The 20,620-nt window shown below is 44.4% G+C and overlaps 1 protein-coding gene across 2 annotated transcripts; it reads left to right on the top strand.

The window, feature by feature from the left end:
• The first annotated feature begins 1,377 nt into the window (after window positions 1-1,377).
• On the top strand, window positions 1,378-20,230 carry LOC110481082 (protein Shroom1). Of its 2 annotated transcripts, none has more exons than XM_021549549.3 (7): window positions 1,378-1,649; window positions 10,802-13,540; window positions 14,253-14,305; window positions 14,995-15,573; window positions 15,943-16,090; window positions 17,221-17,493; window positions 19,640-20,230. In XM_021549549.3, the coding sequence occupies exons 2-7, from the start codon at window positions 10,907-10,909 to the stop codon at window positions 19,892-19,894; spliced, it is 3,942 nt and encodes a 1,313-aa protein (XP_021405224.3). In that variant the 5' UTR covers window positions 1,378-1,649; window positions 10,802-10,906; the 3' UTR covers window positions 19,895-20,230. The 2 variants fall into 2 exon arrangements, with proteins under 2 accessions (XP_021405224.3, XP_077642829.1); XM_077786703.1 differs by having other exon boundaries at window positions 15,940-16,090.
• The last annotated feature ends 390 nt before the right edge of the window (window positions 20,231-20,620 follow it).

The following is a 20,620-nucleotide window of genomic DNA, read 5'->3' as shown; positions in this document are numbered from 1 at the left end:
TGCCCCCAGACCAGAGTTCTGCTCATCACTGGGCAGGAGAGTTGCTCAGGTTTGCCTTTTTCCCCCAGTGCAGGATTTTCTTCCTTCTCATTTGACTGCTGGAAATGTCCCCTTACCTCCTACTGCAGAACACATGATCAGATACCAAGTCCCTGCCGTGTGAAAATATGATTAAGTGCAATGACTAAACACCGAGTTAGTTACTGAGTAACTTCTCAGGAGCCCTTCTCCACACTTGGGGAGTTACTGAATACAGGTTCTGGTGAAAAAGAACTGAGCTGTGGGATGGCCTATTTGTATACTGGGCTTTGAAGGGGAGCCTGGGTGGTTGCTCACAGAAAAACCTGAACTATTAATTAAATGAATAATCAATGAATTGTATTCCAGAGGCTCTTCATGCTCAGGACAAGTGGATTGAGACTACCCACAAAAGGATCCCTGTCCTGCCCAGCTGCTCTGCAGCAAAGCCATTCCAAGCTCTCTATGATGGCACAGCCGTGCTGGAGAGCAGGGTGGGCACAACCCAAAGGCTCAGCCTGTGGCCCACTGGAGAACACTTTTGTCCTTCCCAACACATAAAACACAGCCACAGGTCAGAAGATTATTTTTGTGGGAAGTGTGGAAGTGTTCCCTGGAGAGACAGTTCATAACAAATCATAGAGCTCTAGCCTGCATGGCATTATCCAGCTTAGTTTGAGGGAAAAAATAGTGCCACAAAATCAGCTTATTTTTTAAGCCCATCTGGAAACTAGTGGGAATTCATTTCACTGAATAAGGCCATTATAAATTATATCAGGCTTCATGACATATATTTGGAGGCAGAAAAAACTTATTGCAGAAGCTTGAGTTGATTCAGAGTCACACAATATACATGAAAGCCTACTGTGTGCCTTCTGTGCACTTTTATGAACAAAATATTTAGAATTATTTAAAAAGCCACACAAAAAAACTGTGGCATACAAAACAGAGCTTCAGCTGTTGCCTTGAGCTGCTTTAACTTTTACTGTACACGCCTTTCTCTCTCCCCCTTAAGAAAACAGTACATAATCTTTTAAGAAAATCGAATCTAACTCCTTTGTTGGATTAAAACTAACTACTTTCAGTTGGATTTAATTAGTTGTTGTCTAGCAGTGCTTCTCAAGTGCCCCAGGGCAAGGGCTGGGGACAGCAGGGGATGCTCCTGGAGCGGGGACATCCTGGAGGGATGCTCGGGGCGGCAGGGCAGCGGCCTCGCCCGCTCTCCCGTGCCCTTGGAGCGTGTTGATGGAATTTTTCAGCGGTGCCCACGTGGGAGCGGCGGCAGGCGCGGCGCGGCTGTGAATGATTGACCGGGAGATAACGCGGGGCCCGGCCCACTGCGGCTCGTCGCCTTGTGCCGGAGCTCCGCCGCTGTCCGGAGCGCCCGGCGGAGCCGGCCGGGCTGTGCCCGGTGTGTCCCGGTGCTGCGGGAATGGCCGCTGGCCCCGGGAGCCCCGGGGCCCCGCTCGGGCTGGGCTGCACGAGTTCTGCCCGCCGCTGTGAGATCTCCTCAGCCGGAGTGTGGGGCCAGAGCACTGCTGCTCTTTTAGAAAGAGAGTATTGGCGGCAGAGAATGTGCGCTGGCTGTACTCGCTGGGAACATTCATTTCTTCAATTGCTGGAGCTCGCAGGTAACTGTGTGCAAGGTGTCCTGCCGTGGCAGCGAGCGGGGAACTGGGTGAGCTTAAGGTTCCTTCTAACCCAGAGCACTCTGTAGTTCTGTGATTCTAACAAAGCCAAACAACACCTCAGAGTGTGTGTGTGTGTGTGTGTGTGTGTGTGTGTGTGTGTATTTTAGATGCCTGTACCTGGTACATACTGTCTGCAGCAGTTGCTGTGCTGTCTGTATATTTGCTTTATGCAAGAAAAGAATGAAAAGAACATTCTGCTTACTCTGTTGTTTGTGTTGTGTTTGCTGTAAGTCTGGAGAACGTGATTCTGCTCACCCATGCTCTCACTGCTCCTCAGCTGTGGATAAGTGGCTGTGCGTGGGGTGGGATGCAGTGAGATCCCGGCTGCAGACCTTTGAGTGCGTGTGGATGAGCTCACTCGTCTGGGCTGTCAAGCAGATTTTCCTTCCCCTCAGCAGCGTCTCTTGAGCGCTGGGGCACACCCCACACGTGCCTGGCCTCAGCGGGTGTGTGCAGTGTGTGAGTGGGTGGGTTTGGGTGCTGGAGGCACAGCCAGGTGCCAGGTGCGTGTGCCCTGTGCCCATGGCATCGTGCAGGGAGGCTCAGCACACGGTGCCATCCCAGCTGGGCAGCGAGGGGCAGGCAGGGCCAATGGTCCTGCTGGGCAGGGATGACCGGAACGTGGGGCATCAGCCCATCCAGGCCGGACACGAGCTGCTGCGTGGTGCTGGGAGAAGAAATGTCGGACACACAGGAGTGCGGCTGCTGCGTTTTCTATCAACCCTTTCCCCCACCAGGGCTGACTCAGCTCTCGGGTGCATCTGCTGCCAAAGTCCATGTGCTCCCATCTGAGGCACCCTCTGTAAGAGCCAGCCTGGAAACAGAGGAAGGGGCAGCATGTGTGTTGGAAAATGTTAAAACCGCATTTTGAAATGTTTAACTTGGGGCTGGAAGCTGTCTCAGGCCACCTGAACTTCAGGGCTTGTCCTCGGGATCTCTGATGGCATTTTCATAGGGAAATGTGGGAATGAAACCAAATAATTGAGGACAGAATTGAAGTTGTAACAGAAAAATTATCTTTAAAATCCTAAAATTATCAGTGTGCTGTAGTGTGTAAGGGATCAATCGTATCCCTGCTGTGGACGTGGACAGTCTGGAGTGTCACCTGAGTCTAATGCAGTCACAGGAGCTCTGCTCTATCCTTGAGTGCACAAATTATGTGGGTTTTTTTAGAATAAATAAAATCTAGGTCTGTGGTAAATGGATCAGTTAAAGGGTCTGGCAGGTATATATATTTTTTTAATGCATAAAATAGCTACTTTGGCACAAAATGTACTTAATGATTCTTCAGCGCAGGCAATGTTTGAGGCTAATGGTGAAATGCAGATTATAGAGGACTGATTTGGGAACTCAGAGAGGAATTTCTGTAGAATGGGTTAAATATAGAAAGGTGGATCTGCAAAACTTTCTGTTTGGATGGGAACTAGCTGGTATGAAGTGCTCCAGACAGGAAATCTCTTGGTCCCTTGCTTTTATGTACCCAGTAGAGCCTATCACTGAAACTGCCACTGCTCTCTGAATTACTCACCTGTTACCAGAGGTGAACCTGTCCTGCAGTCACCTGCTTAGGGAAGGTCTCTCACAAAAGCTCTGAGTGCTGCCTTGTCCCAGAACTGAATTAATTTGTACTTCCCCAGCTTTTTTCCTCTGCCATCTCCTGCCAGTCTTGCAGCATGTCTGGAGGGAGGCTGAAGGAGGGTGGGTTTAGTTTAGATACTGAGAGGAAATTCTTCCTTGTGAGGGTGCTGAGGCCCTGGCACAACTGTAGCTGCTCCATCCCTGGAAGTGTCCAAGACCAGGTGGGATGGGGCTTGGAGCAACCTGGTTTGGTGAAAGATGTCCCTGCCATGGCAGGGGGTGGGACTGGGTGATTCTTAAGGACCCTTCCAACCCAACCACTCTGTGGTTCTGTGATGCTCTTTGTGGACCAAGGGCTTGATTTCTACCCCCAATTCTGAGCAGCCCCCCACCACCACCATTAAACCTGTTCTAATGGATATTTCCAGATTATTTTAAACTACTAATCCAGGTTTTCATTTTTTGTTCTGGAGACCAGAGATATGTGTAGTGAGGTTAAGCATAAACATTTTGAATTCTGCCCAAACAAAAGCTATGGGAAAATACTGGAATGCAATATTTGCCAAAGGAACAGAGCAGTCTAATATATTATTTCTTGTGTATATTTGGTGGTTTCCTCTTGTTCCAGTGGAATGTTCTGTAGTAAATGGATATTGCATTACTGTCCACTCCAGCCCAAAGGCAGGCGTAATTATATTTAACATCTGTGTGGATTAGGCTGAAAACAGACATCCTGTGGAAAGGAAAAGTTTCCATCTCCTATGTCAAAATAAGAAAGAGCTAATGGCTTTTTTAAAATACCACATTAATTGATATTACTTCATAATCCTTGATTTATAAATGGAAGTGCTAATATCGATTGCCAGTTATATTTTAGACTGCTGCTATGAAAGACTGGAAAAGTTACATGATTTCCTGAGGGTAGTAAGGTATTAAAAAAATGAATTTGTAGTTAGGAGGAGTGCTGAGAAGGCAGAGGCCTGGGTTCTGCTCCTGCTGTGGGACTCAAATGATTTCATGGCAAGGCAGAGTCCTACTGGTGTGGCAGAACAGAATTTAAGTTTGTGAGATACACTCTGAGGTCCAGGGAGATTATTTTGTTAGGTGGAGCTCCACTTCCACATCTGTGCTTGCTTTCTCTCTGTTTCTCTCATGTCCTCAGTCTCCTCCTCACTTGTGTTCAGTGTTGGGAAGTTTTCCAGGTACCACAAGCTGATTCCTGTGCTCTCTTGTTCTCAGGGATAATCTAGGTGAGCCAGCTTGACCATGTCACCCTATCCCATATTTTAGCTGTCGGTATTCCCTAGATGGAAATTACTTTGGGAATGTAGTGGAGAGACGTATTTCTTTCTATATCTTCATGAAGTTCATAGCACACAGTCTAAAGCTTGCAAAGTTCAGCAAAAAGCTTCTTTGTACATTAAGGGACCAGAGAATGAACTTTTTGATCCATCTGAAGCCATAATTTAAATGATATAAACACATACATGATAGATAAAGAGTATATATCTACAATCCCACTTCATTGAGGTGAACTGGATGCTGCTCCTTCCCCAGTCAGTGCCTCTGGATCCATCCTTGTCTAAAACTGGAGCTGCAGCAGGAATGTTTGTTCTCATTGCAGGTTTGTCTGAGGTAAACATAACCACAGCGTGTAGAAATTGGAATCTGCAGTGTTGTTCTGGCAAGGGCTCTTGGACTGCAACTACAGAGCCATCCATAAAGTTTCTGAGAATAGTTTTACATTAGAATAAAGCATATGTAGGTGCCAGAAAACCACAATTCTTCAAAGATAAGATGTCTCCAGGACATTTCCCAGCCTGCCAACCCTCACTAGTAAGTTTGAGTGAGCCTCAGCTCTCCCAGAGCTCTGATAAATTTGCAAAAGGCAAATTCTGATCCAGGCAGTGCTGGGAATACATTGGGTTTGGGATGTGTGGGAGCTGGTGAAGCTGCCTGTAATAAGCACTTGATTTTTTCTAATTACAGGCAATTAATAATGAACATGTTTTTAAAACTGCTTGCATAGATTGCTAACTAACTACCAACTCACAGGATTCTGGACTAAAACCATGCCAGTGGAAGGGGATGTTGAACTGGATTACCCCTGTTTTAAGGCCAGTTTCTTCTCTTGTGAGCTTGACTTGCTGCCTAAGCTGTGGGAAGCTCAGTGCAGCCAGGAGCAGGTCAGGGGGTCCGTGAGAATTTTATTTTTCCCTAATGTTTTTTGGATTGCCTTGCTGGGAAGCAGTCAACATGATAAAAACAAGAAAACATGTTTATTATAGATATTAATTACATTCTATTAATTAGTTAATTTAATAATATATATAGTCATTCTAAAGACATATGTTTAAGAATCAACAGTGTCATTCGTTTTTTTTTTTTCTTTTTGATTTTTAGTACTTTAAAGTCCGTAATTTTTTAATGTTTTTGTGGTGTTTTTGTAGCCTGTTAAAACACTTTGGGGCTAAGATTATGGCATCAAATGAACTTGATTAGATTTTAAAAAGAAATAAGGAAAATATTATGACATTAGAAGGGATGAAATGGAAATGGTTGAGAAGAAATGCATACATTTGAGATTAAACTGATTTCTGGCAAAATCATTTTCTGAGAAGCACTTAGAGGTAGAAGAAACAGTAAGTGTTTGGTGTTTAATAGAATAGAGACTGATGCTGGTGGAAACCAGAAGAAATTTTTAAGGCTGCATAAGGAAAGTCAGGGAATTCGAGGACAATGGAGAGGTATGTAGTGGGTGACTGCTCTAATTAAAAGGTCAGACTCTGTTGGGTGCTCAGTGCTCAGAAAAGGTCTCTCATGGGGCTGTGAAGAATTGCCAAACCTCATCTTCCTCATTAATTCCTTGGCCAGAGATTGGGCCATAGCTCCCTTCCAAAAGCAGTTTATTTGGGCCATAGCTTTTCATCACCCAGGAGGCATGTTAGAAAAATGCCGAATGTTCCTGTCCATCAGTGGGATGTCATCCCTTTGGGAAGTGGTGCCAGGAAGGTGTAGGATGGACCCATTCTGGTAGTGTGGCTCCAGCAAAGCTCCCTTGCTGGTCACTAGGGATCTCTTCTTCCTTAGAGAGCCTGGCATAGAAGGGTGGGGAAGTTTTGGAAGGTTTGTCTATGCCCCTACACAAAAAAAAGGGGATACTGATAGGCATTGTTGTTGTTGTTAATTTTAATATTATTAATGTTATTGTTGTTATTGTTACTTTCATCCGTCTCTAAATTTCTCATGACCCTTTGATAGCTCCAGAAAGCCTCAAGTGTGTATCCATGGGTTTTACTGGAAATATTTACATTCCTCAAACTGTGGTGAAATTTATTTCTGTGCACACAAGGCATAAACCTCCTCTAAATCCCACTTAGGCTCTGTTTTGGGACTGTGTGACACTTTGACTTCCCAGTAGCTGGGTGAGCCTTCCACTAAACCTAGAAGCCAAATGTGAGATTTTGTCCTTGGGTGTTGACGTACAATATCCTTGGTGATCATTACCTACCTGTACAATAGTTCTAGAGATTGCACTGAATGAGAAAAACAGGGATTAGAGTCTACAGAAATCTTAGCAAAATAATAGGGATTAGCAGAAAGTGTGTTTTTTCAGTCAACCAAAAGCAGTATCATCTGCTATGTTTGCCTTAATGTTAGAAACCTAAAGCTGTAAGCCCAAGGGGATAAATTTTTTTATTATAGGCTAGAAACAAATAATAACAAAGGGAAAATATCTGTCAAAAAGAAAAGGCAGAGAAAGAGAGAAATAGTGACTTTCAGAGATGCTGGGCACAAAGGCAGTGCTTTCCTGAATGTAGTATCCTTCCATTTCTCTCATCCTTTCAACAGTCATGTCAAAGTGATGGAATTTGAAGACTTCAGACATTTGTCTGGAATTTCTGGATATTTCAGAGTCTGGTGAAAGAAGCAGCTCTTATTTCCAGACATCTCATATCTCAGAGAATGCACCCATGTTGTGCAGGGGCATGGGTTCTGTCCAGGAAGACTTGGATGGAGACCTGGGAACCTGTGCTGGATCACCAGCTAGTGACCTCCTGAAGGTTTCTGGGATGCCAGAGACTGCACCCGACTTCCCCAGGATTCTGCACCCAACTTCCCCAGGATTCTGGCCTCTCTGGGCTGCCCTGGGAAAGCCAGGAGGATCACCTGCTAAAGCAAGAGTCTCTCAGGTGATCTTTTGGTAGCAATGAGATCTCAGGCTCTGGGGAGCAGATGGGTCAGGTGCTGCAGCCTGTGCAACAGACTGGAATCTGAAGAATTTCAGTTAATATTTACATCCAGTGTTTACCCTTTGATAAGGAACAGGTCATTCACTAATGTGGACATGACATAATACTGGGAGGTTGTCAAGGTGTTTGCTCTGTGGTTTGCACACTTGTTCTCTTCTGGAGAGCACTTGTGTACTGTAGTTTGATCCAGATCAACAGCTGTGGGTTTCCCCTTTATTTTCATGGAGCCATTTGTATAAAAACACAACAAGAGAGCTAGGAAGGTTTGAACTCTGCTTGTGTTTATTAAGGGAAATTCTCATTCTTGCTTCTGTGATGGAAAGATTGTCTTGATCATTTCAAGGGGACTCCACAAGTGCACGAATTATTGCAGACTGTGTTATGTGCCAGGGGCTGTTTTTCCTGGGTTGTTGAGGGCAAATCAGAGACTTGAGAGAGAGAATACCTGTGTGTCTGATGGGAGTTGATTTGTTTGGGCAAGCATTGTATATAAGTGCAGGTGAGTTACAGATCAATTATGGCACCTGGCAAACTCTAAATGAGGTCAAACAAGACCAAACTGTAATTATAATAAATCTTTCCCTTATAAGACAGGCAAGTTGTTCACTGACTGTGGTCTGGAGTCGCTAGGTTTTCTCTATAGAGTTAATTTGCCAGATATCAGGCTTTGACATACTGAGTTGGTTGCAAAGAATTCAAGATTGTGCAATGCAAATCATCTTTCCCTAGAACAGAACAGGTTGATGTGGATGGAAGTTAAGTTAGCCTCTATTTTTAACGACAAAAAACAACAAGCAAACAACTTTGGAATTGAATAGGTTGATAGTGGCTGATATTTCTTCCTTGGGCATGGAGTGGGTATACTTCCCTGTATTCTTACACTGTTAATACACTTTCCTTCATCTTTCAGTGGCTTTGGTTCTGATATACTATAATTTAATTTAATTTTTCTTCTTGCTTTCATTGGTTTGCAATGCAGGTATTGGAAACGGGTCTGGAATGGCACATGGTATTCCAGCCTTGCCAGAATGTATCTGAGACCCAGAGACAGCACAGGCCATGAGGGAGCTCTGCCACCTCCCCAGGAGAGCAATAATGTCATTGTTCCTGTCAGTTGACTTTTAGGGACATTCATGATTTTCTCTTACATGGGAAAGAGAGAGCAGTTTCCACATATTACTTTGAACACATTGAGGTAAACCATTCTGCTGCCAGGGTTTAGGAAATATCCTCTTCAAAAGAAGTAAGACAGGTTTTTCCTAAGGTGTGTTTCAGTATCAGTCAGGTCTTCTTACCTCAGTCTTCTAAAATACTTAAATTATATTTCCTGTTACTTCTGGTATCATCATAAAAACCTGAGTCAAAAATTCTTCTCTTTCTTGCCAACTTCACTGTAAATCCCAATGAGCAACTTGAAACAATGGGGGAAAAGAGATATTGGGAATGTCTGGTATAGGAAACCAGGAGAGTGCTGCCACTGATAGACATGAACTAAATCACAACAGTTACTTGGATTCTGCACATTGCTGAGAAAAGTTAGAGCCAAATTCTCACTGTAAATCAGGGTGGCTCCATGAACTCCCATGGAACTGTGCCAGCACATCCCAGACAAAGACCAGACAAAGACTCCATCTATTTACAGCACCATCAGCAAGAGCTGCTTGGAGAGGTTCCACTGGGAGAAAAATTTAATTAAAACAAGGGAGATAAGAATAACTGAGCAGTCTGTCTTCTGGATCTTCTGTGGAATGTGGCTCCTCTGGGGTTTGATCCTGTGCACCCTCAGCACCTCTGGGTACCTCTGAGCTCTCCCAGTGGTCACTGCCACGGGCAGACCTCCAGGGCACTCCTGGGAATTGTCACTGCACTGGGATACACTGTGGTCCCCTCCCAGTCTGCACTTCGTGGCATTGCAGTCATTCAAGGCTCTTTTTCCTCAGTGGTTTCAGAAAATCCAAGGTTTTCCTTTCACCAAGTATCTGAAGTTTTTATTTCTTTAAATTCCTCAATGCACCATGGTGAAAAGGATGGGGAATGGCATCATCAGCCACTGAAGCTTCCCACTTCCATTGTGATCCTGTCATTCGGGGACAGACAATTCAATTTCACAGCTGTGTTTTAAATCATCTGTAAAGAGGGAGAGAACTCCAGACATCCTTGAGTTGGTTTCTTACTAAAATGTTAAAAAACAAGACACCCAGGAAAAAAAAAAAAAAAAAAAAAAAAAAAAAAAAAAAAAAAAAAAGGCAGGCAGATTACCACTTTGTGGTGGTTAGGCTGTTTTCATTTCCCAGAAACTAGTTAATTTATTTAGTGTGCCCCACCAGTCCAAGTTTCATTTATAGATTAACTTGTGTATTTTGGCTCCTATCCATCTCTTCCTTTGGCTCAAAATGAATGATACCAGGGCTTTCTTTGAAACAAGGCAGGAATGTGATGATTTTATTTTTTTTAATTAAAGAGAAACATCACCCTGGAACCTCTCTTTCTGCTCTTTCTGCCAGCTTTTCGGGGTCCCACCACAGAAATATGATATTGGGAATGGCAGATTAGTGTCAACCTTTATGAATAAATCAGACATGTAATATTCTGGAGGGATCTGGATACAGTTTGTGTCTCCTCAAAAGGCCTTTTACTGAAGCAACTTGTTGATGAAGCTTTTCAAGATTGTTTGTTTGCTTTCTTTTAATAACTAATCAGTTTCTAGAGCTGGTTTAAAATGAGAATTACTAAACAAGGCTGCTGGATAGCACCACTCTGGTGCCAGGTTCAATCTTTTATTTGGGATTCCTACTGCCTGGGAGCAGGTCAGGGGGTTTGAAGCTGGCAGGGTGGCTGAGAGGGTCAGGCTGTTGGTGTGAGAATCTCCTGCTTGGCCCGTTGGCTGCTGCTTGTGGAGATCCATGTGTTAAACTAAACCTATGGGCATCCTGCACAGCAATCAGAGAGCAACTGTCAAGTGCTGCTGATAAACACAGGTTGTTTTCCAGACTCTGCAAAAACTGTGTATTTGTCATACGTGAACTCTATGCTGGTGCTTTTTCCTAGTGCATCTGGGGGTTTGCAGGGAACCTGAGCTGCAGTCATAAACATTTGGCCGCCTTTTAAAATCTGTGACCTGGGACTGACAGCAGAATGTCTCACCAAAACGCTCTGTCAAGTCTCAGACACCTTTTTCTAGGGCTCTGGGAAAGGTTTTCCAAGATGTGCCAGGAGAATCCTCCCACCGAGTCTTTTTCACACATTTCTCTTTCTTTTTAGGATCCTCTAGATAGAATTGGAATGTAACAGTAGAGAAAAATGTTCATTTCTGACAACTTAGTTGTGGACTTTTAATCAGATTTGGATTTCTGGAAATACTACACCATGACTTCAGCTGGGAATGAGATAGAAAGATGGACTCAAAGGCAAGGTGGCAGAACTGGGAAGCTGCTAGAGCCTGTGGCCTCTCCTGAAAATGATCATCTTTTGTCAGTGAAGTCAATCAGCAGCACGGACCTCCCTGGAAGGGCAGACTCTGCTTACAGCTCTTTCTCAGGAGGATCAAACGTTCCAGAGTACCCCACACCATCGTGCCATGGTGGATCCTCCTGTGTGCCTCCAGAGCAGGGCCCGTACATGGACTCGGAGTATGTGACGGGAATTTATCATCTCAGTGCTGCACACTCTGCCCTCAGACCCCGCCAGGGCCTGAGCACCCACAGCAGCTCCCATAGCTGTTGTGAGGGAATTGCTCCTTCCCAAAGGACTCCAGATGAGGGTGCCCCAGCCCTGGCAGCGCCGGCAGTGTCCCAGAGCTGTGCCGCCTCTGCCGGGCGCGGGGACAGCCGGGGCTCCGCAGGGCACGCTGAGGGCACGGTGCAGCCCGGCCTGCAGCACGGCCAGCCAGCAGACAGAGAGGCACCACGCAGCCAGCGCTGCCATGCAGTCACACGGACAGGTGTAGGGCCTCATGGGGAACAGCCTCTGGAAAACAAGGGCCTTTCCTCTGATTCTACAGATGAGGTCTCAAAAGCTCAGGTGTTAAAGACAGAAGAAAATGGAGAGTGCAGCCTCTCACAACAACCTACAAAGAGAAGCAATCCACACATTTTCAGGAGACCTTCATCATTCATTTTTCAAGAATATTTAAAGACAGACTCTGTAACGAATGTCCCCAAAATACTTTCTGCGTATAATTCAGGTCATGCTAACAAAATTCCCAAAGAGATGAACTTCAAATCCTATCAGCAAGCGCATTCCAACCCCAATGCTGTTAATGATACACAGGAAGTCAAACAGTGTCCCAGGGGTGTGTGTAAGCCAAGTGCCAGAGAAGCAGCTCTGCCAAGCGCTGTGCCAGGGCCCAGGCAGAGGAAAGAGTCCTTGCCCTGTGCTCAGGGCCCACTCCATGCTGAGTGGCATTCAGACATGGATCAGGATGTGTTTGAGGACAGCTTGGAATTAAAATACATGGAGGATGCTCTTCTAAATAAAAATGCTCCCAGGAAGCTGAACAGTTATGCAGACAAAAATCAGTGCTATGATTCTGAAGGAAAAATTATGAGCAATATTAGGGAACTAGTCCCAAGCCAGCAAAACAAAGTGCTGAGATCACCACTGTCCTGCAGCTGCAAAGCTATGGAAGGGGAGCGCCCTCAGTGTGAGCAGTTGGATCAGGGAAGGAGGCAGTGCTGTGATGGCACAAGCCAAATGGCTTTTTTCAGACCAAAGGAAGATTCCACATCTCAGTCATTACGTGAAGTCCAGAAAGAAAATCAGGGTAACAGCAGCCCTGACCTCAGCACGTGTCTGGAACAGGAGGAACCTCCTGCTCAGAAACACCAGCCTGTATTTCAAACACAGCTCTCAAGACAGCTTTGGGAGGAGCAGGCTGGTGAGCAAATAACCAGGCAGGCAACTCCCATGCTTTACTATCTTTCTGCAGGGAAAACCACCAGTGTCCTGCACCCCAACAAAGACTCAAGGAGCTCACCAAAGGAAATTCCATCAAGCAGCTATGCTGCCTCAGCACAGTGTCTAGAGTTACAAAGAGAAGGCCATCAGCTTCAGAGGAGCAGCCACCACCATCAGCACAGTGCTGATGATCTCCAGCTTCAGAACAAAGATCTCATTTGGAGGAGTCCTGCCTCATTCACAGAAGAGACTTTCCAGAATGACTACATAGAGAAACTTAAAGTGGCTCAGAAAAAGGTTCTCAAAGAAACCTCCTTTAAAAGAAAAGACTTACAGATGAGTTTGCCTGTCAGATTGAGACAGAAATCCTCTAAAAGGCCATCAGTTGAACACCTTCGGTCTTTCTCGTTATCCAGTGCAAGCGAGGATGCCAGACCTGTTCCTTGCTCTCCTCATCTAGAATCCTTGGAAAGTTTCAACAGAAATGATGAAATAAGGAGGCCACAAAAAGGTCAAGCAGGGGGAAGGAAAAGGGTAACCCAAGAGCAAAAGAAACTCTGCTACTCTGAGCCTGAGAAGCTCAATCACCTAATGGATAAGGAAGTATCATGGAGTCAAGGTAGGGATGAAACCGCTGAGCAAGGTACAGTGGCATCCAGGAGAAGGGATCTGGAGAACAGAGGAAAGGCATTTTCCAGTTCAGGTGTCTCCAGGACAGAGCTGAAACAAATCCAACACAGTGCACTGATCAAATACATGGAACGAAAGATCAGTCAAAGACCAGGGGGTTCACAACACCTCCCACTGCATAAGCCACCCCTGCAGAAGAGGCTGTCAAATCCCAAGGGTCCTCCTGACCAGATTTCCAACCCAAATGGAAGCAGGAAGATGCAGAATGATGAGGTTTTCTGCCAACTTCTCTCTGATCAAAAATCACCAGATGTTTTTCCTCCTTTGCCTCTTGCTCCCCCACTGAATGGGACCAGCAAGGGGGACAGGAGCTGTACCAGCAAGTGTCCATCAGCTGAAAGTCTCCCACAGGCAGGGGGTTCTGCATCTGGGAGAGCTCTTGAGAGACCAAAATCCACTCCCTCTTCTATACAGGTAAGAAACCAGCACCTAAACGGGATATAAAGAAAGTCAAGAGGGACTCTGGCACTTGGAAAATGCATTTGCAGAGAACACATGCTGTATGCAGGATGAGGCTGTTTGTGCTCCAGCAGTCGTTATTGTTAATGACAGCAACTTTATTAGAGCCCTGTGCCAAAAAAGATCATTCTAGAGGAAGAATTTTTTAAATAAACAACTTTTTTTGGCTCCTGAATTTGAAGGACAGTAGCTGTCAATATTGTTGAGGAGAATAAAGAAGATAAAGGGCCAAAAAATAAATAATTAAACATACCACTAAAATTACCCTACTGAAGAGACTGACAAACTTCCACTAATGCTGAATTTCTGAACTGTTAAGAGAGTAGAGGTATCTTTTGTTGACAGCTGTTCTTTTGGTTTTCTGGTGGGGAAAAAAAAATTGATGCTACCTAGTAAAAGAATGTAATAGCAATTTAATTAATAAAAAAGAGGTAGACAAAAACACGCCCAAAGATTAAAAACAAAACAACGACCAAAACCCAAACATTTCTTCCTAGAAAAAACCACAAACAAACAAAAGATACAAAGAAAAAAGCACAAACCCCAGTGAACCTACTTGGAGCTCTACTATCAGCTTCCCTTTCTGGGGATAACAAACATGGGAATAAAATCGAGCAGCTGCCTCTCCTGGCATGCTGGTTGCCGCAGTGAGCTGTTTCCCTTCCAGGACCCGTGCAGATGTGCCAGATGTGCGGCAGCACCGTGCCCCGGCGCCTCCAGGTAAGGCTCGGGAGCTGCGTGGCTGCAGCCGTGTCCCAGCGCTGCTCCCCGCTTCCCTCTCGAACCCTTCATTCCCACATGGAATATTCACCCGCGCTGTCCGGGTCAGCCTTTAAATCCTTCCTACCGCGTGTAGTGCCAGCCGCGCTCCAGCAGATCCATCAGATCTCCGGGATCACAGCTCCCTCATCCGAGCTCTGGAGAAAACAGCATTTCCAACAGCTCCGAGGTGCCCAGGCCTGGAGATGTGTGATCAGGACTGCTGCAATAGGGGATTTTGGTGTGGTTTTCAAAGGAAATAAAAAAAGTGTGCCATTTACACGTCACTAATTAGGAAGTTTGTGTTTTAACTCTCCACATTTGCTTTGCTAGTTTGAAGAGCACCAAGGGAGATAAACATCTGAAATCTGTCTCAGCAAGGCAGTGATGTTGACTCCTCTGTAGAAAAAGAATTTCCACTCTTTCAAAAAAATATCTCAGTGGTTTCTGGAGACTTGAATGGCTTATGGGGAAAAAAAATTAAATTTTTTCTTAAATTTCCTAGTTTAGCCGGTTAGCATAAAAGTAACTGGAAGTTCCAGACGGAACAATAACATCAGAAACATTTGATCATAACTCCTAAACAGTCTGCAAAAAATCTGTCATAGAGGCAATGTCTCAAATAAAAGGAACTGTCTTCTTCCCCACAGCTGCCATGATCCTGAGAAAGATGGACCCAAGAATCATGAACATAGTGACAAAACTGGACATGTGTGTGGTCAGGATAAAAAGGAGCAGACTCCTGAAACCTCCATTCCTGTCCCAGGAAGTGGAAGCAAGGGGAGTGCTCGAGTGGAGGAGGAATGCAGAACTCACTCTGTGAGTGGGAATGCTGCACTCAAGCATCCAGAACAGCAGCAGCCTGCAGCTTCTCCAGGGCTGGGAATGCTTCTCCACACAGCACCAGCTCAGCCTCACCAAGGACACAAACATCCAGCCAGAGGTTTACTTGCCCAGGAAGCATCCATGCACAGCAGCCACGATGATGTTCCCCTGGAGAGAGAGACTCACCTGCCCCAAAGGAGGCTACAGTCTCCTCAGGAGCAGCGATGCCAGGAGCTTGCTATGGAGATCATTGCCAAGGACAGCTCTCTGGTGGACATTCTCATGCCTCATCCTCTTAGAAAAACTGCTTTGGACCTGATGGAGGGTTTGTTTCCTGTCCACATTTCCATGCTGGATAAATCACGCAGGAAAAGGGGAAAGGCGCAGCATGTTCAGGAGAATGAGTAAGTAGACAAAACCAATTATCTAGCACTTTGGTCTATTTTAATGTATAGATATTATACATCCTAGTAGTAAGATGAACTTGAGCACGTTGCTTCATTTTTGCTTTCTGATTTACATACCAAAAAACGTCTGAGGTTAAGAGTATACAATGGAAGAAAAGTAGTTCAGTGATTCCTTATTAAAGGGACTCTGACACACCTAGGCTGCAAATCTTTTGCTCTGTATCTTCTAAAAATTTAGAAGATCTCCTGTGGTGAGAAGAGAGGAGAGTGATCCTGAAGTCAGGATGGATAAAACCATGAACTCAGTGTTAGTGAAGAAAACTGTAAGCGTTTGCTTTGGGTATTTATTTTCTTTTTCAATAGCAGGAAAAGTTATGGAGATGGACCAGAAGAATGTCCAAAATCTGAACATGAAACCGAGCAAAGGAGCAAAGAGCCTGCCTCTATGAGAAACCAAGTCCTGAAGAGAAACAGAGACTGCACAAACGAGCTAGATGACATCACATCTAAGAAAGTATGTAGATAACCATCACAAGATCCACTGTTTTTCCATCACAACAAAGAAATTCTTACTAATGTCATTATTGCTATGGATATTTTTATCCCAATAACATTTCACAGGTAACTTTGAATCAATTTTTGCCAGAAGGTAAAGTACTGGAAAACTCGTATATTGATCATAAGTGGTGCTATTTAAATCCTCTCTGATTTGACTTAGATCTCTCATCTATCATCATGAAAGGTTTCCTTGCACAGCCAGCTCCTGTGCAGCAGCAGCAAACTCCAAATTTAACACTCAAATCTAATCTCTAGATCTGTAAAATAAATCAGAACTGGCAGCCTAAATAAGAAATGTTCTTTTCTCTGAGAGCTGGCAGCAGCTTCTGCACATTCCAGTGTCAAATTAATTCCATGCATGCAGAGAATGGGGGACACAGCTGGACAGTGACAGAAGTATGGAGCTTGGAAGGGTGATTTTGTAGCTTTGCACAGTCAGGTGGGCTTTTCCCCTGGACATGCTGCATCTCACATTACAACAATCTGCCTTCCCGAGGCTCCTCCTGCTGTGCACATCATCTGCTGTCTTACTGCTGCTCCTGCTCATGGTGGCATTGTCCATGGTGCTCACACTCAACTCTTGAGGCCTTTTTCCAATTAATTTCCCTATGAAACTGTGGGACTCACATGAAACAGCCTCCTCTGATTGCTTTTCTACCTTGGCACCATGGCCTGCTTGAATTGCCCATGGAACTGACTTTTTCTGTGTGTATGGTTAGTGAAATTCCAATCAGTTCTTCCAAAGCTTGGTACAGAGCTGGAACTTCAAGCTCCTGTCTTAGAACAACAATTCTGTGTAATCATGTTGTAATCTTTATTGCAGTTCCCTTCTGACTGATTGGAAGCTCTCTGAGCCAGAGAATATATCACCAGCTAAGGTGATTACCAGTAATTTGCTTTTCAGAGTTTAAGAATTAAGTACAGCTTAGAAAACATCACTGCTTTTCCCCCCCTTTTTCCTTTCCTGTAGCTTAAAATTATTTTACAAGTCAAAAATTTGGCAAAGACAATGTGAATTTCTAGAACTCATGTGGATTCTCTTTGGCAGTAACAGTTCCTGTGATCTTTTTTTTTTTCTTTTTGCAGCTGGAACTCATGGCCAGTCTCCAATCCAGGCTGCAGGCGCTGTGGGAGGAACAGGAGCTGGTTCTCATGGAAGTCAGGGAATGTGCCAAGTGGGGCGAGGAGCTGGAGGTGCTGGTGCGGGAGCTGTGCAAGCCCAACGAGTTTGAGCGGTACCTGATGTTCATTGGGGACCTGGAGAAGGTGCTGAGCCTCCTGCTCTGCTTGTCCAGCCGCCTCGCCCGAGTCCAGAACGCCATGAGCAGGATGGATGGCAACACAGAGCCTGAGGAGAAGGTGAGACACAACGCAGGTGCTGAACTGGTTTAGTTCGCATCTTTCCAGGTGTGACTTCTTTATGTCCCGGGATGGGCATGTCCCCAGGGCTGGAGCAGAGCAGAGCAGTCCCTGCTGAGGACCAGGACAGTGCTGGAGCACAGCAGTGCAGAGTGAGCCTGCAGCTCTGTGCTGGGGCCAACAGCAAAACCTTGAGTGGCTCCAAGCCAGGGGGGTGGCCTTTGGAACCTTGGGCTGCTCCCTGTAGCTCCAAACCTGTGCTTTTTGTGGGTTTATTTCTTCACTGATAATTTCATTGCATTCATTACTTGCCTTCGTAATCATATTTCACTAAATGGGTTTGTCCTAGCGAGCAGGAAGGTGTGGTCATAATTTGAGATAAAGCTCACTGTAGTTTAACTCAAGTAGCCAACTTTGATGGAAAATGAGGAATTGTCTTATGTCATCAGAAATAATTTCAAATCTTGCAAAGTCTCCTTTTTGCTGAAGAAGAAAAGCCAAATTTTTCCCAGTATTTATGTTTGTCTGCTATGCTTATTGCTCTAATCATGTTTTTAACAACGCAGTACCTGCTGTTATCTCTCTTTTGGAAATTAGAAAAGCATAGAGTTAGAAAAACTGGGATTTTTTTGGAGCTGTGTTGCTGCTGACCTGTATCTCTGGAGGTTCATCATAGCTCACACACAGAATAGCACTAAAAATGTCCTTTCATGCAGTGTGACAAAGAGAGCCAGGATTTGCCTCTTGCAAAATGTCAGTTGTATTAATGTGAATAATTTTAAACAGTATTACATGCTTACTTTCACTTTATGGTAGGCAGGAAGGGTGTTGTTTCCCTGGTATTACATTTATATTCTTCATAGGAAACACATTTAAATAATTTATTCAAATATTTGAATAAACTGCCTAATAAAGACTTGGTTAAGTGCCAACAGCTTTTGGCATAATAAAGACTTGGTTAAGTGCCAACAATTTTTAACAACTTTCTCCCACTAATTACATTTTCCCTCATGTCAGGAAAACCAGCAATCTCAATCTTTGACTCCATTTTTAGGGTGTCAGTAGTGACCATTGCATTGTGCTCTATTTATGGACACTGTCCTGAAACAGAATATTTTCCAGCAGTGTAATCCCCATGAAAATTATTACAGCTGAATGAGAATTAGCTCAAGGTGAAAGGTACAAAACTCCCATAGAACAAGCAAGGCCCAACTTTTCTAAAAGAAGCCTTTGATGAACAGTTACTGTCTACATCACACTGTTATTTTATCACACTGATGCCTTTTCGTGGTCTTAAAAACTTGAGAGCCAGATATGGTTACATGATAAAGGGTCTTTACCTTGGTATTTAATAAGGATCTTTATGGTGCCCCACTTTGCTAAGGTGGAATGCACACACACGATAGATGGCACATACAGTTTACAGACCTTACAAATCAGCACATCTAACAAAGATGCCCCAGTGAGAGGCTTGGATGAATGGCATGACCTCTCCCATCCCAAGGAATTCCCCCCTGGATGGGCTAAATCTTATTTTACAGGATATGTTCTAGAGAGGACCTTGGTTTCCCAAGATACCCCTAGGGTTTTCTGGTCTCCAGCTGCAAGGCATCCAGGTGTTTGATCTCTTGGCTTAACAGAATACCAGCACTATGCTAAGTTATCAGACCTAAGGAATTGCAAATATGCATGCTAAGAGTACTGAGGATATATAAAAGGTGTATAAAAGAAAAGGCAAAAAATCATCTTGGCATCAACGTGGATCTTTTAATAGAATCCACTCTGTCTTTTTAATATGTAAGTGGCATTCTGGGCACATGCAACACACAAAACACAAAGCTACATACCTTAAAGAGCTTCTAATTGAATGAAGATTGTTACAGGATACTTTAAAATTACCAGAATTTTTAGTATATTGATTTTTTTCCATGAGGGCAGCATAGGAGAAGTGAGCCTTGATGGCATTTATTGTGTCTTTACCTTACAAGCCACAAGAATGAGTAATTCAATTGAGAAAAAACTCAGGTGGAAAGCCCACAAGAGGAAGTAATTAAATTAAATTGACTGTGGTTCCAAATGAAGAAACAGAGCCTGGCAGGAATGATGGGTTCTCATGGTGTGCTGCTTTGTTTTTTGGTTCCATTAGCAATCACTGAATGAACGGCACAAGCTCTTGTCTCGGCAGCGGGAAGATGCAAAGGACCTGAAGGAGAATCTGGACCGGAGAGAACGTGTGGTCTCTGGAATTCTTGCCAAATACCTGACAGAGCAGCAGCTCCAGGACTACCAACACTTTGTTCAAGTCAAGACATCCTTGCTGATTGAACAGAAGGACCTCGAAGAGCAGATTAGATTTTTTGAAGAACAGTTAGAATATCTCGAGCAAAGCATCCCCATCTAACACCCACCACCAGGCCAGACATTTTTATATCTTATATGTGATGTTTCCCTGGAAATCCACAGGCACTCCCAGGGCTCAGTTTGGTGTGTTCGTCCAATACTGTTTGTGCCACAGCATTGACAAGTGTTCAGATGCTCTGGGATGCTCCAGGCACACTCTGGACATGCCCTTCACTTGGACAGGCCAACTGACAGCATCTCACAGTGTGTAGCAAACTGCCTTGTGGACATGACTGATAGGATTAATTGCTCCTATTAACTGAATGTGTATTTCCTCTTCCTCTTGTCTGTCCATCTTTTCCAGGTTGACATCATCTCAATAAAAGAACTATACAAATATTTGTCTCTTGTGGGTGGGTGGGTTGAGTGTTTGAAATGAAAAATTATGTGGGTGTTCAGATTTGAATTGGTGATTGCAAAAGCCATAGGAAATGTTGTGGACCATTTCAGTGAAACTCCTGCACTCATTTCTACTGTTTATATGTGTGACACAGTAAAAATACACTGTAATGAAAGAAAATAATGACTTCCTTTCTTGGCAGTTTATCACCCATGAGTCTTTCCTGGCTCTGTGTAATCCTGGTATGCTGTTCAGAGGAGGTCAGAAAAAGGGTGGTCTTCACTGACATTGAAGAGCCAATCAGTCATGTAGCCATGAGTTTGGGAATCACAAACTCTGAGCTTATTCCTGCACAGTCATTTGCAAAGTCCTTGCTGTGCTTTTGAA

This window comes from Lonchura striata, chromosome 15, assembly GCF_046129695.1.
Source record: "Lonchura striata isolate bLonStr1 chromosome 15, bLonStr1.mat, whole genome shotgun sequence".
In the NCBI taxonomy this organism is placed as follows: Eukaryota; Metazoa; Chordata; class Aves; order Passeriformes; family Estrildidae; genus Lonchura; species Lonchura striata.
This window is presented reverse-complemented; position numbering and strand designations above follow the sequence as displayed.